This window comes from Gavia stellata, chromosome 9, assembly GCF_030936135.1.
Source record: "Gavia stellata isolate bGavSte3 chromosome 9, bGavSte3.hap2, whole genome shotgun sequence".
NCBI lineage: Eukaryota > Metazoa > Chordata > Aves > Gaviiformes > Gaviidae > Gavia > Gavia stellata.
The window spans coordinates 32162926-32178923 of NC_082602.1; the positions used below are offsets into that span (position 1 = coordinate 32162926).

The 15998-nt window shown below is 42.4% G+C and overlaps 1 protein-coding gene and 1 long non-coding RNA gene across 2 annotated transcripts in view; one reads left to right on the forward strand and one right to left on the reverse strand.

The window, feature by feature from the left end:
- Window positions 1-1360: 1360 nt before the first annotated feature.
- LOC132317566 (uncharacterized) lies at window positions 1361-2701 on the reverse strand. The gene is made up of 3 exons (XR_009484107.1): window positions 2608-2701; window positions 2033-2171; window positions 1361-1445 (listed from the first exon to the last, which is right to left on the reverse strand). It is a non-coding gene; the product is annotated as an uncharacterized LOC132317566 (long non-coding RNA).
- A 1046-nt stretch (window positions 2702-3747) lies between these two features.
- FHIP2A (FHF complex subunit HOOK interacting protein 2A) overlaps window positions 3748-15998 on the forward strand; it is a 33019-nt gene continuing 20768 nt past the window's right edge. The window contains exons 1-3 of the mRNA XM_059821191.1: window positions 3748-3792; window positions 11907-11985; window positions 13912-14081. Of these exons, the coding sequence (XP_059677174.1) occupies window positions 3748-3792; window positions 11907-11985; window positions 13912-14081 (294 nt within the window). The remainder of the gene's footprint in view (window positions 3793-11906; window positions 11986-13911; window positions 14082-15998) is intronic.

Below are 15998 nucleotides of genomic sequence, written 5' to 3' on the forward strand. Positions count from 1 at the left end.
TGAAAACATAGATGTCAATCTGGTGGTTATAAACACAACAAATTCCTGCGCAGAATATAAACAGATGTTACGCATGGCTCTACTAGCATGTTTTCATTGTGGGGTACAAAAATGCACCTTCCAAATTCTCAACATCTCTGAAGCAAAAGTCCAGACTGCAGGAAGTTCTTCTGTAATGTAGACAAACAAATCCATTAGAGACTGGCCTGGTGCCATCAATCTAAATAGCAGAGTGATTTTCAGATAGAAAGGCTAGCACATTATCTCACCGTCTCACTCCATTTAAATTGATTTAATCTAGACCATTTCATTAATTTGTAAGAAGGAGAAAAGTTCCCAAAAGCTCTATCAATTAAAATAGTCTTGCTTTCAAGCTGTATCTTAAGTCACATTCAAGCAAAACACTAACTCACTGCATGTGCCACCCCAAAAAAAGAAACTACCTTGCCAAAAAAACTCCAAACCGGCAGAACTCTAGTCTTATCTATTAAAATAGGTAGTAATACTTGTGTTTATTTCAGTGGAAACAACATCAAGCATGAGCAGAAGATGTATTGTTGCATATGACATGACATTGGTAGCCTGTCCATAACTGAGTCATCTCCAGTTGAATCATCTCCAATGAGAACAAGAAGTATCCAAACAGAATGTAACCTCAGCTGAGTTCTTTTGGACTGACAAAAGTGAAATAATTTTTCCATTAGTTTCCAGTGATTTGCATTACCACTGGTTTGCCAGTATTTATCTAATATGCCCAGCAGTGAGAAATACCTCCATATACTTGAGAAATTTGAGACTAAAAGAGCATTAAAAAAAGGCATCTACAATTTGCAACATGTATAAGCACAACAGACTGGATTCTGCAGTATGGTTACAAATTCAAGCTCAATATGTTGGTAAGTAAATGCAGGGTTATTTGCAGAGACTCGATTTGTTTAATAAGCTTAGGGATAATCACGTAATTGTGATATTTTCTTTGTTTCCTTTACTGCAAGGCATTTCATATTGAGAAGTCCTAATAAGAAGTCACTTTTACAATCAAAACCTGAATTCCAACCGCAATGAAATGTTCTGTTTTAAAAAAATGTTTTTATATACATCAGGTGCTCTTAGAATAATAAGAGGCCCTCAAGCATTAGAAAAGCTTTACCTCACCATCTCTGAAGAGGGGATTTATGATTTCATGAGTTGTGAACTACGCTTAGGAATACTCTCATTATTATAAACCTGTCTCCTTTTATATCTTCATGGTATGTTACTGTTTCTTTATTCATTCTGCTGCTCAGAGATGGGAAGGCCCAGGCACATCCAAAAGACATTTTTGCAAAAACAAATGGATTGCAAAGAGCATTTTAAATTACCATGTTCTCTTAGACACCTTAATCAAGCACGTGTGCCTTAAATCCACACTTTCTTCAGAGACGATGCAGGCTCAAAAACAGTATCTGTGGTGAGAGAATGGGAAGGTCTCCATTAACATGATAAACACCCACACATTGATGGGAGAAAAGCTGTACCACTGATTAGCCCACTTGCTGACAACATGTTTGCATTCAAACTTACAAGTCGTCATTTGTTTTTCTTACTTCAATGAAAGCAACACAAACCTTCAATACAAACCATATAAGCAGGCTGAACGTAGCCCCTGAACTGTACTTATAGTATAAAAATACCAATATAAATAAAAATAAATGCAAGTATTTACATATAAAAATATACATAAACATTAATAATAATCTGGATGTATTGCAAAACTATGGTAGATACCACTTAAATTCATCTGAAGAAGGGTTTGATCCTAGAGCACACTTAAAAAGTCTAATGGAACTTTTTATGTTAAATCATGGAAGATAGGCACCTTCCAAACGCAGCATCCATCCAGGTAATAATTACCTAAACACGGAGATGGTACATACGTGTTTCATCATATGACTACTCACATAGAAAAATTACATTTCCTAAGAACATTTATAGAATACAACTTGGCAAACCCACAATAAGCAGATTTAAAAAAAAAACCAACCATAATTACCTTTTAAATTTATGTTATTTGATATGTCTGCATTTTGAGAAGGAAATAGATAGCTCTGCTCCTTAGCAACTTCAGCAAAGGTATGCACATACAACTAGTATTTACTTCTGTACAGTACTTGGACTGTAGCTCTCCATGCCTGCAAAGCATGGAGATAGTAACAACAATCAGTACAGCAGAATCATTAGTAAGACTTCATCACAGGATCAACAGTCATAGTCAGACTTCCCAGACAACACAATTTAAAACACAGCAGTTAAATAGTAGTTCTCTCCTATCTTTTGAATTGTTTCTCTCTGCTTGCTCCTAGCATATAAGGAAGTTGGTGTTCATTCATCTCCAAATATTAATGAGGAAGTTTTTCTCCATTTCGTACGAGAGGTTCTCTTCCCTTTCCCATACTGGTCTGTCACCTTCCCAACATTTCACTCTGCCCCCTCCCCAATGCCAAATCAATCCTGTTCTCCTAGTTCCATTTGCCCAGTACTCAAACACTCTCCCATGAATTGTAGCTGTTCCCAAAACATCACACCGCCTATCAGCTACATCTATAACCTCTGCTCACCCCACCTTACCTCTGCTTTTCCTGCAGCATGGGAAAATGGCAGGGATGTTCTTTTTCTCTTAAGTATTTGGCTTGGAGGTGAAGTAAAGCCCCCTTTGCCTCCTTCAAAGCTCTGGGGAAAAAAAAACCAGCAGTGAAACGGGTAACATGCGCACTGCCACAAGCCCTCTCATGCTGTGCTACACCCCAAGCCCCAGAAGGACCCCAGTCAGTCAGGACCACGCCACCAGCCCCATCGGCCTCTCGCCCAGCAGCAACAAGATGTCACTGACTTTCTGAGCTTATCACCCTTACGCTGCTTTGTGGAGAGCCGGCCATTTTCATTGTTTCCCTGAGGACCTCACAGTCCCTGCAGATGGTGACAGACTGTCCCAGCGGACAGCAAGCCAGGCCTTCGGCCACCCAGAGCAGGATCGCTCCGAATCCGCCCCATGCTGGCCGGCGCGGGTGGGGGCTGTGGGCGCCCAGGCCTCACGAAGCAGAGCCGCACGTGTAGAGCCAGAGGCCTTTGTCGGAGCCAGAGAACAGGCCTCTGGGCACGGAGAGAGGGGTGGTGCGCCCCCCTTCTCCCTCGCCCCTCTGCCCGGGAGTTGCCCGCAGAGGCGGGGTGCTGGCTGGGGACACCCCGAGCTCGCTGTCGCTGCCGGCTCCCAGCCCTGGCTGTGTCCCTCACTGCCCGCACCCTGGGGGCCGGCGGAGCGTCCCCGTCCTGGGCAGGCCCGGCACAAGCGGCCCGGTTCGATCGACAATGCCACGGGCACGGCCAGCGGCGTCCTCGCCCGGGCGGGAGGACGGCGCTCCCGACTGCCCAGGCCCACGGCTCAGGCCGCCCCGGGCGAAGCGGGGCGGGCTGGGCCGGGCCGCGCCGCCCGGCCGGGCCTCCCCGCGGCGCGGCTGGCTGCGTGCGGGGGTGGCGGCCCCTGCAGGCCGTGCCGGGGCGGACAGCCGGAGCCTCGGCAGCCGGCGCCGCAGCCCGGCGGTGTCAGTGCCACGGTGTCCGCCGGGGAGCGAGAGGCAGAGCCGGCGGCCGCCCGCCCGCCCGATCCCCGCGGCCAGGCCCCCGCATGCAGCCCTCACCCTGGAGCGGCGGCGGCGGATCGAGGAGCTCTCGCGGTCCTCCCGGCAGCGGCTGCTCCAGTCGCGGGACAGGATGTTCTCCAAGTTCACCTCCATCCTGCAGCACGCCGTGGAGGCGGTAAGGCCGCCGGCGCGCCCGGCCACGCTGCGCCGGGGATGCGAGTCGGGCCTAGCCGCCGAGCGGGCCCCGCGGGGAGGAGCGGCGCGAACGGGGGGCTCGGCCCGCTCCCTAAGCGCGGCGCCCCTTCCCCGCCGCCTCCCCGCCTCCCCCGGGGCCTGCTGCCGGGGCAGGGCTGGCGGCGAGGGGCCCCGCCGAGCCGGCATATCCGCCGGCAGCCGCGGCCCTGCCGATGCCGGCTCGCCCCTGCCGCGGGGCAGGGAGGCGGAGGCCGAGCTGCCCGGGCGGGCCACGGCCAACGGCGGGCCCCGGGCAGGGAGCGAGTTGCCCCGGCGCGGGCCGCAGCCGGCCGGGGCTGTCGGGATCCGGGGCTGCCGGGAGAGGCGGGAGCGGCTGCTGCCCGGGGCTCCGCGGCGGGCCCGGGCAGCCCCAGCACAGCCCCCACGGCCAGCGGGAGCAGCCGCCGGGCTGTCACCGCCGGTAACGTGCCTTCCCGGTAGGCCCCGGTGCCGGGCGTGAGGGCGGCTCTTTCCCGGCCCGGCCCGGCTGTGCTGTGTGATTTCTGCGAAACAAGAAAGGAGGTGAACTCAAGCCGACTTCTCAGGATTTTCTTGTTGTGGCCAGCAGACAACAGCAGTTGCCGTCTCTGGTGCTTTTGTGTGATGTCTCTTCCACACCGATGTTCTCATCCCTGGTTTCTTTTTCAGTTGGGTAGGGTGGAAAGGGAGGCCGAGGGGACCTGGGGTTGTGTATGTTCAGCTAGATTTCATCATGGAGCCTCACATCTGTGCCCATCGCTGCCCTGGGGAGAGGAAAGCAGCAGGGCCTGTCTCTGAAGCTGCCATTTCTGCGGACTGCATTTGGCTGGCTGCTTATCAGGACTCATTTACTGTCTACACAATTTATTTTTGTTTGCTTTTCGGTGAGGTGGGGTCCTGGTAGTAATGTCTCTGGCTTTCAGCACCTTTCTCAGTAAACAAAGACATCTACGAGACGGAGTTTGAAGAGGCTCATCTTTGGTTAGGTACTAAAAACTGGCAGCAAAATACTGCTGGAAGTGAAGATGGAAAGTGTTGAAAGGAAACGGTTCATGTGGTGGAAAAAAGAGCCTGCACACCAAATCCTAATGGTTGAAAAAAGACTCTGCATGCCAAATGCTGCCTCATGTGAGGGGCACCCTTTATCTATTAATGTATGCCTCGATGCTTAAGCATATGCTTGACTTTATGTGTGCCTGTAGTTCTGCAGTCCTTAGCAGGACTATTCAGGTTCTAAAGTTAAGTGTGTATTAATTAATTGCAGGTTCCTAGTTTGCTCTCTTAATGGTAGAGCAGCAATTGGTAAGAAATGTTTTAAATAATGATGAAGTGACACATTTGAAAACTCTGACCACATATGAATGCCTTCAATAGGCAGTGCTTTCATTGGAGGAAAACCAGAAATTAGTGTCTGCCTGACTAAAGAAATCTTGTTACAGTGAGTTGTGCCACATTTTGAATAAGAGTGGATGACTGAGAGATGCAGGAGTGGAAGAGAAGTTATTCTTTCAAGCCTACCGATTTAAGATAGCTAATAAAAGTTATTCCTAGAAGAATGTTTACATTATTGATGTGTACAAAAAATAAACAAAAACCTGCATTTATTTGAGATAGATAAAAAACTAGGAAAAATGAATGAGTTGAGTGGAAAAGGGGAAAGTAGAGATAGTAGGGACTAGATGATTTTTTTCATTTAAAAAAAAACCACCACAAAAAAACAGAAACAGATTGATAACATCATTTTGCAAATGACTGCTATCAAACAACATGCTATATGCCCTTGCTCAGCTCTGCTGTCCCTTTTAGAATTGCCTCATCCTGCTAACACCCCTGTGATAGATCTGCTGATAATAAATACTGCACTAAATTGCGTTTACAGGGTTGTGATAAATACTGAGCACCACATGCTAGGAATGAAACATGGAATCACAAGAGCACGAGGATATTAAGAATGTTTCTTACTTTATCTAGGAAGTTTGACCCACTAGTTCAATGTCAGAACTGAGAAATAGAAAGTTTTAACCAGTTTTGGGGCTGTATCTTTAGGTCATTGGGACTTTAGATCATTGTTTTATTCTCTCTTTAACTAAAGTATGTGGGCTACTTAGCTTTGCTACTCTGAAAATGAAACCAGGTGTAAATCCTAAATATTAGATAAGTCCACCTTGATGCTGCCTGCTCTTTTCAGAACCTAGAGAATCCAGAGCATCATTTTTACTTGCTGTTATTGCTGCAAAGCAAGTATAGCTCACGCAGCCTCAAGTGGACTCTGTTTCAGCCCTGAGTATCAGCAACAGAACTGGTAGCTAAGATATAAACTGTCAAAGGTTTTGGGTGCCTGCCTCCCGGAGGAATTCAGTTGCAGCTGAGCAGTTTTCAGCTGAGCTGGACACAAATACACTTGAAGAAGTGCCTAGGATTGTCTTTCATTGGTAGGACTATTTTACATGGGAATTGTTCGGGTAGCCCTTCTCCCCTGTCATTTCTCCTGCACATCACTTACATAATGCTCCTGTCCTGCCTCAGGGCCCACAGGCCTGCAGACTTCAGTGAGATGCATTTAAATAGTAAGTGTTCCTATGTTATTAGATAATCGTTGTTATCTTACCCTCAATATGCCATCTCTCTGAACTGTGAGGAAGAGTTCCAAAGGTTGACAATCTAATACACATAGGCATATTTTCCTGTTTAATTGACTGCCTTCATGACAGGACTGTGATGAGGTAAACGTAAGGGACCAGTTGTTTTTTATTAAGACTTTTTCTTGCCTTGAGTCAATCAAAACCTTCAGTCTTTTCTGCCTAAATTGTCCAAATGTGTGAAATCATATTCCTGATTTTCATTACAACTGAATCCTAAATTTTGCCACTTCTTATTGTATGTCAATCCTTCCAATATTTTAGGTATTTTTGCCCTTTCAGGATTTCTGTGCAGCATCCAGATGAGCAAGCACCGCTGTGGTATTGTCCTGACAGAGCATCCTTGAATTGGGTTGGGTGGATTGGTGAGAATGGTGCAGGGCACTGCAGTCTTTGTTCTTTTACCTTACTTCAGGGCAGGATAGAAATGTTGTTGCTTTATTGGGTTAATATTAGTCAATCTGTGACAGTTTATGTATGGCTTGTCCTCAAGATGTTTTCCTTTTGCTATGTATTTCTGATACACTTTTATCCCAAACGTATTCCAGGAGTGCTACATTCTCAGGAACATACAAAATGTAGTGTACAATAACAAAGCTGCAAGTTAGACTTGTTTTTTCTCTTATCTTTTGTTCTTCAGTCATACTTCCCTAGACAAAATAGCTTGTCTGTAAAGTGGTCACTTGGTGTTCAAAGGACTTCTGTTTGATTTGGGCTTTCATGAGATGTTTCATCTTAATTTTGAACTCAAAAGGATGTTTTTGAGCTGTGTAACTTGAGCAGGAAAACCATGATTTTGGTTGCTTTGAATTTTGCAATTCGCTATCAAACAAGATTATTTGTATCCCTTTCTTGGTGTCTGGGAGTAAATTTAGATTTTGGAGTCTACATTTTTGAGACCCCTCTCTACCAACCTATTATTCTACTGTATCTCTTACATTGGTATCTTGCATGCTCTTAAGTAGCTGCTTTTCTGTTCATGTTTTGAGGCAAAACTGAGCTTTGAAAGAAACTGAGTCACTTGCTACAGGTACTGCTCAAAAATCGTTAACTGCATAACTACTCAGGACAAGATTTATTCTTCTTGAACCCACTTGATTTGATGTAATGACAGCACATAACCGGTTGTTTTAACATACTGCTATTAACAAATTATGATGATGAAATCTAATGCATGGCTTGTAAGCATGTGCAATCTTCATTTTATACGTGAAAGCAGTGACCATTATAAAATCTGTGCATTCATCAACTGAAGAAATAAACCTTCAAGCATCAGTCCTTTTTCAGATTTTCGCTCAGGGCAAACCTTCACACTAGCAAAGTAGTAAGATCAAAGAAGAACATAGAGTGACTGCTGTAGTTCTCCTTGTTTCAGTCAGGGGAGTGTGCATGCACTTCCCCTTTGTTTCTCTTTGACCCAGTTTCTGCTTTATTTTTTACTCTGGCAGCTGACCAGCCAGTACCTGTTATTCTTTTATACAGTGTTTTCTTTACTTCGTGTATTTGTCCAAAAGATATTGAGGGATATCACCAGCTTCTGTTGTTTCCATTGTTTTCGGTATTGAATTGCACTTCCAAAAAGCATACATGAAAAAAGTGGCAATGATTTTCACATGCACAAAGGAATTGCTGTTAAACACTGAATATTTATAGGTTTCTTTGCTCTTGACAGTATTTTTTTTCCTGCCTAAACACAAGTTTTATATAATTTTGAAAACTACATGGAATTGTATTTTGGACAGATTTTATAACAAGCAGACTATAGTTCTGGTCAAAGATCTATAGTTCTCCTGAGAACAGCACTTTTCCTGGAAGGAGCGAGGTTCCATCATTAGTAACGTATTGTCACCAGAATGATAAGGCAGCATGTGTTAAGTTTAGCTCGTAAATGAGAACACTCACTCGCTCACTCCCAGGAAGCTCGACTGCTGGAGTTAGGGACCAGATGGAAGAGCTAATCAATGTTTGCTCAAATGGGTTGGTTTTTAGTAGTGTTCAGTGAGTTTTGGCTATTTGATATACCAACACCCACACTGCAATCTTTAAGATGTTGGGGTTTTTTTCACAAAGGAGGAGAACTTCAATTTGAGATTAGGAATCAATAGTTCAAAATTAGTGAGAACATATGTAATTACATCAAAATGAATTAATATATCTGTGAGAAATAACTGCACTTTTAAGGTAATTCCTTCGAATTAGACAAATAGCAGGAATTAATGGCCTTCACAGTGAATTTTGTTTTGCTTCAGAATCTTTATACAAGTAGTGTACTTTTACAAAAGGGTGATTACTCAGATTGGCAACTATAACATGTATTTCACCTCAGCTGGTAGCTAATAATTCATCCTAAAATAGAAACGACAACTTCATCCTAGAATTACCTGTCCTAGTAGGGTTAAAGCATGTCAGCCAAGTGTTGGGGAGTTACATTTTTCTAATGCGTTCCACTGCTGGGCTTTGTGTATAAGCTGGTATCTTAGTCTTGGTCTTTACCTTGATATTGTGTCTGAATAACTAAGTTAAGAGGGTTGGGGGTTTTATTTCATTTTTTGTCAGTAAAACACTTCTCTCAGAAAAATACATAGCATTGCTGGAGTTACATCTCAGTTAAATATTCCCTGGAATAGCTGTGCTGTAAAAAGCAGGTTTATACTAGGTCCATCTGCGGCGGGAAGAGGAATTTGGGGTGGGAGTATTTGGGAGTGGGGATACTTTAATTGAACAAGTAAAGAAATACAATTTTTCTATATTGTTAGTAGTTGCTGAGTCTGGTAGCCCAATGCAGGTGAAGCTGCCACAGGTCTGAATCACCAGGTCCAGCTGCTGGCAAGGTTGATTGTATATTCCCAATAAGCATGCGTGTATACACAAACAGAGGTGCACACACATGCTGATGGTATCTCTGTTTGATATCTCTGTCTTGCAGTCCTTGATCAGAGAAGACTCTGTGAAATCATTGAGTAGTTTAATTAAACAGGGCAGGACCTGTCCCTGAATTACCTCCTCACCTCTGAGAGGAGTCCCTGGAGGCGTTTGTTGGGAGGGAGAATGTCTGTATCTACAGTTCTTTCCCATGGTGGATAAATTATTGACAGTGCTGAGAAGTGAAATCCTTTTCCTGGCACTGCTCAGAGGCACTAAATTCCTCTCAAGGCAGATGAGGCTAAAAGAAGTGGGGAGGAAAATCATATCAGTCAAGGATAAATCTTTAATGTTATCTATCATGTGCTACTTTGGAAATAGAGTGGTCTGGAAGACCTGGTATTCCTCAAAAGTGGTCTCTGTGTCATTCATCAGCCAGAGTTGAGTTTTCAGTATAGTTCTATTACAGAACGATACAAAATGATCATTACATTGCTTGAAATACACACCTACCGCAGCAAGTGACGTATGAAGCATGATACAAAATATCATGTGCTTGGTCTTCAGTGTGTGTGGTTATTCTTCTGAATTTCAATAACCTAGTAAACTTCATAGTAAAATAAACTAGTTTTGTCCAGTGTGCGGTGTCCTGATATTTATTCTGTGGTAGTTGGTGTGCTAAAGTGCTACTCTCAGTGCCCGGCCATGGAAATATGGAAGACTTACTGAGCCCACAGACTGTCAGGGAATGGATAAGCAATGTCAGTTTGATTTCCTAGTTGCCACTTGTGAGGGCACATTTCCACACAGGATGCAGATGTAGATAGTTACCAAGCACCACTACTTTTTTAAAGTCTTGCATTTCAAAGTCCTGTGTGCAAAGGGTCATTAACAATTAGCATTCCGCTTTCTTATCACAGCGGGGCATGCTGTTCATATACTGGGCGTTACGTCTTTACCAAGATAAATTTAAATGTTATTAAATTCAAGGAAAAGAAAAGACTGATGTGGAAAACTACCAAGGCTTTTTCAAAGAGACCAACACTACCCAGTGAAGAGTATACAGATGTTTGAGCTCTGTGTTTCTGTTTGTGCAAGAGCTGAGGCCCTACGAGGAGACATTAGAGGAATTCAGAGTTTTTGATCTCAAATGTGGTATATGTAGCTTCTGGGGGGAAAACTTTTTCACTGTGAGGGTGACTGAGCCCCCTGGCACAGGTTTCTGGAGAGGTTGTGGAATCTCCATCCTTTAAGATATTTAAAAGCCTTCTGGACATGGTCCTGGGCAACCAGCTCTAGGTGGCCGTGCTTGACCTGGGGGGTTGGGCCAGGTGACCTCCAGAGGTCCCTTCCAACCTCAGCCACTCTGTGATTCTATGAAGGACTGGACTCCATAGCTTGTCGGGATGGTTCAACTTCTTATCCTTACAAAAAGGACACACCAACTTATACATGGGATTCTTTCTGTTTGCCCGCAGGTTTTGTTGCTACCATCATGTCAAGTGATAATCCTTTATTTCAGGATTGCCTATAAAAGAATGACCTGAGGACTTGATTGTCAAAAAAAAAAAGCCTCAAGCAAGTAGGATTAGGCCTCAGTAACAAAAGACCCTCATATGATCTGTTGAGTGGTGGGCGTTTTCCCTGTAGGATTCCTGATTTTACCAGCTCTGGACTTTTTATATTGTGGTCACAAATTCAGTGTTTGCCTCAAGTCTCACTTTGGAGAGCAGAGTGGTAAAATGATGATGGTCCTTCTTTTTTCACATTCCGCCTGTGGTGTAGTTGTTTGTGCCTGTGGTGTAATGGGCTGCAGGGGCTGGGCACCCAGTTCTCAAGCTCGGTGAGGAAGGAGCAGTACTGACGTTGTCTGGGTGGGGGACTGTGTTTAGTTGTGCAGCATGTTATTCCTGGATGTCAGTCACGCCCAACCGGCCATCCCAAATTCCTCCAGAAAAGAAGAAATTCCTTTTCTTTCAGAAATGAAATAAGAAATGTATATTTGTTAAAAAAAAAGAACAACCTCTCAATCTCTGGGGATGGCCCTGATGAGCAAAAAAATGAAAAAAGATCTTTTAAAAGTTGTAGTTAACAGGAAAAAAAGGCATGGCAAAAACTGTATGAAGTGGCTAATCGGTATTTTTAAGGGAGCAGAGGGAGAGAAGAGAACAGAGCCTACAGAAAGGGGATGTGGCATCACAAGCAGATGTAAAAGAACATCAATTTTTCCTACAGGACAAAACTCTGAGATCTAAACAATTCAAACCCACGTTTCTAGTGTTGCTTTGCTGTATGAGCAATTGCTTTTGTGACTTCAAATAGATTGTCTGGTCATAGAAACATCACAGAGATTATTACTGATCTTCACAAGCTAGGCAGTATGACATGGGGCTCATGCCGTGAATAATGTATGTAGTCGTTGTTAAAGGTAAAAGAGCACAGAGTAAGAATTGTAGCATTAGTCTGCAGCAGTTTACTTCCAAGTATAAGATAAAATTCAATTTAATCTCTGAGAAAATATGTTTATTTCATTCCTAACTGGTTTTTGTTTGGTTGGTTGTTTTTTTCCCCATAGCTCGCACCTTCCCTTCCATTACAAGAAGATTTCGTTTACCACTGGAAAGCAATCACCCATTACTACATAGAGACATCAGGTAAAAGAAGAAAACATTCTGATTTTGTCTCTTTATTGTGAAAACTAGAATTCCTAATTTCAGTGTTGTTAAAAAGTAAAGAATAAGAAGTACTAAAATGAGTCATGTCTTTTATCAAAATAACAACAATAATAATACCTCCATTCATCCCTTAAAAAGTAGGCACGAAAAACGATTGAGGGAAGGTCTTCTCTCCTGAGTGCCATGTAGAGAATTGTACCTTTTCATGTCCGACCCAATTTCTGTCTTCACGTATTCTGTTTAATCTAAACAGACAACTACAGAAATGTAGCCCCTGCTGTTAACCTTTTTATTGTTTTGCATCAGAGATTTTCTCTTCCATTCCAAGATTTTAACGAAAGTAATTTTGTGGTCATAGATTTTACCAGACATATCTGAATTCTGTGTGCTCAGCATTAGGTATTTTTTCTTTAATGTCTCGTCTCCATGAAAGGTATTTTCATAACATAGGTCTGAAAAGTGAATTTGTAAGCAGATTTACAAGACGTTTTTAAAAACTTATCCAGACCTTATTCTGCTCTTCTAAAAAATGGGTATTCTGATGAAATATGGCTGCAGTTGCTTTTTCTTAAACTTTTCCATGGTTTCCTAGAACAGTTATGCAACATTTACATTTTTAATTTTTGGTCCTAGTTATTAAATTATTAAGTTTTAAAAGTGAATGTTACCATGCTTTCCTCAAGCTTATTAGTTCTGCATTTCTGCTAGAGTAGCTATTGAATCTGTGTTTGTGTCTGGGACTGGTGATCTTGTTTATATCAATATTTACTCTTACAAGCTGAAACTCAACCCTTCTTTCTAAATACCCATCTTTTGGAACGCTATGTGATGTTTCCTACTGTAGAAATGACAGGATGGTAGGGGAAAACTGATACCTGCGATTAGATGGTGCAGAATAAAAGCTGACCTCTCTCCCAGACTTTCAAAAGTCGTGAAAAACAACTTTCCACTCAGTGGATATACTTCTGTCCTCTGCTGTGGGAGCAGAATTATGCCTAGGAAACTCAAGCAAAGCACTCTAGCGTAACTGGAGGTTGTGGTAGAGACCAAAATCATTCTGATATGGCAGTTTTACTTTGTGATCTTGTTGCCATTTGCATGCAAGTGACAGTTATTTTTAGATTATTGCATAAGAAGTAGTAACCATTTCCCTAGTGGGATATTTGTTCAAGTAGATTTTAGTTGAAAAAAAAAGGAAAGGAAAATCTCCATGTGTGGACGTGCTCTACAACATGTTAATGCCAGCTCCCACTGCCAGTGGCATAAATTCACAACGGTTTCATGACTTCAGTATAATGAAATCAGAGTCTTACCCTTTCCTTCATAAAGTTTGACAGAATGCTATCTTAATGCAGAAAGTATAAAAGACAAATGTAAAGACTTTTGAAGAATAAACAGCATAGAGTTTGGGTTTTCTTTGTTGTTGTCATTAGAAAAAACATTTATTTAGTTGTCTAGTTTGCAAAGGAACTGATCAGCTGCAAATTAAGCTGATGTTAGAGGCTGCTTATAGATTTCAGAATACTATGTAAAGAGTCAAAGAGGAAGTTATCAAGACGGGGTGGATACTAACCAGAAGATTGAGAGTTGAACCTTTCTCTCCCTAAGCTTGGTTTCTGGCTGTAAAAGTTTTCCTTTTTGACTGTGTAATTAATGCATGTTTTGAAATTTGGCATTTCACCTTTTCCCTGTTGCAAGGTTAGATATCTGCCTAGTGCATATTCCAGGTTACATTTCCAGATACGGTTCTGAAAATTTGATTTAAGACATGTTAAAAACTTATATACTCTATATAAGATTCTTTAAATGAGTGGTCATGTTTTTAAATCTTAAATTTGGAACTGAACTTAAGAAAAGTGAGGACAATATTTTAATAATTCTTAATTGCACATCTCTTCTGTTTAGATGACAAAGCTCCTGTGACTGATACCAACATTCCTTCTCACCTGGAACAGATGTTGGATATTCTAGTTCAAGAGGAAAATGAGAGGGAATCAGGTGAAACAGGACCATGTATGGAATATTTGCTACATCACAAGATTTTAGAGACACTCTACACACTGGGAAAAGCTGATGTATGTACTTCTCAGCAGTGCAGATTATCTTTTCTGTGAGCTCCTAACTGTAATAGGGACTGAAGTTCTACAGTAGATGGTAGTGTGGGACTCTGAACTCTAGCAAATAGCTGTTTACAAACAACAGTCTTTTACAAGTGCGATCAAAGTGAGACAACCAGTGAGATGCTAAGGCAGAACCCTGAGATTTGTTACTCACCACTCTGATAATATTGACTGTGAACCAAGAAGTAGGAGAAACATTTTTGTTCAGTCTAGAATTTTTCTGGCTTCTACAAGACAGTATTATCCCTCTCTGTCCTTTGTTAAGTGTTGGGAGAGTCCTGGGTGAAAAGTGCTGTATCAAATACAAATTTTGTTTAATTTTTTCTGAATGGGCTGAGTTACTGCTCAGAACTTCCATGTCAGAAAGCGTTAAGTTAAGCTGACCCCCAGACGGTTTTTACATCCGAGTCTTTGGTACCACCCTTGGCAATGTTTGGTTCTTCTCATGTCTGCTTTGTGGCACATGTGAAATTAGCTTCATAGTCTTGGTGCATACTCGTTGCTATCTTTCTTGGCAGACTTATGAGCTGAAATGTATGGGGTTGGATGGATCTCGGGGTGGATTAACTTGGCAGCCGTTGTGCTAGAACTTTTGTATCATGGTACAGATGCAGTTAGGACAGCATGGTGTGTGCTGTTCCAGGGATAAATGGAGCTCTGCATGGTTTCATTCTCAGTCAGCCTTTTACACTTGTCGTGAGTTTTTAATCTGCTCAGTTTTACATATATAGACAATGTAGGGTACTAGCTGTCAGGGACTGGGATGTTCCTTGCTCTGGAAGGACCAGAGCTCTATAATTCTTGTTACTATACCAGCTGTCCTACGATCAGGCTAAGATACCTGGTGTATTGAAAATACTTGCTCAGAAATACAGCTTGTTCGGTAATCTATAAACTTTGTCAAGAAACCAAGATGAAACAGAGACATATGTGAAGTGGGTAATTAGTAGTATGTTTCTAAGAGTTGAGAGAAGTCATTTTGCACTCATGCAAATGTGCCTGTACTAGCAATTCTTGTACAGCCTGTCTTTATACTTTGCCACTTGTGAGTTGGTATATCTGAAGTAAACACACAGTTCAGTGCTTGCAAGATGTTGCAAAGATCTGTTACAAAAAGAGTAATATCTCCACAGAATCATTAAGGTTGGAAAAGACCTGCAATCACTTAGACTTACTACATTGTTGTAGATGCACCCTGATGGTACACATTTTGCCATTCTTTTCAACGAATTGCTTGACAATTGAGGGATAATTAGGGATTAATAATCTAGGGATAATTACCTTGGAAGGAGAACCAGGTTAGGCAGTTGTCATTCCTGGCTCTTGCCACCCATGCTCCATTCACCTTTGCAGTGAACCAGATGAGGGAAATTATGTGGGTTAAAATTAACCTATGGAATAACAGCATTTATTAACATGGTAGAACACCTTAGAATCAGGGGGAATTTAGATAGAAACAAAGGTACGTAAAGGACCAGGAACCATCAGATCTCATGGAGATAGGAAAGTACTTTCATGTGCATGGTGTATGAGGGACAGTAGAACATGGGTCTGGATGTTCCACAGATACTGTGATTTATATTCTGCTGAATCTCAGGGAAAACAACAGCTTTCTGTTGTCCTGGAACATCTGTGCATTTATAAACACTTTAGCTGTCTAAGGTTAATTGCTCATGAATTTAAAAAACCTTTTGTAGACATTAAGATGTTTATAGTTTATCATCATATATTTGTATGTACTGACTCACTGAATTGCTGTATTTTGTGGCACAGTGCCGTAAAAGAGAGCTGACCTGTAGCCAATTAATTCAGAGTTAATTTCCCCTTGTCACTGTATTGATAGGGAATATTTCCTGGAAAGATTGGTAGAAG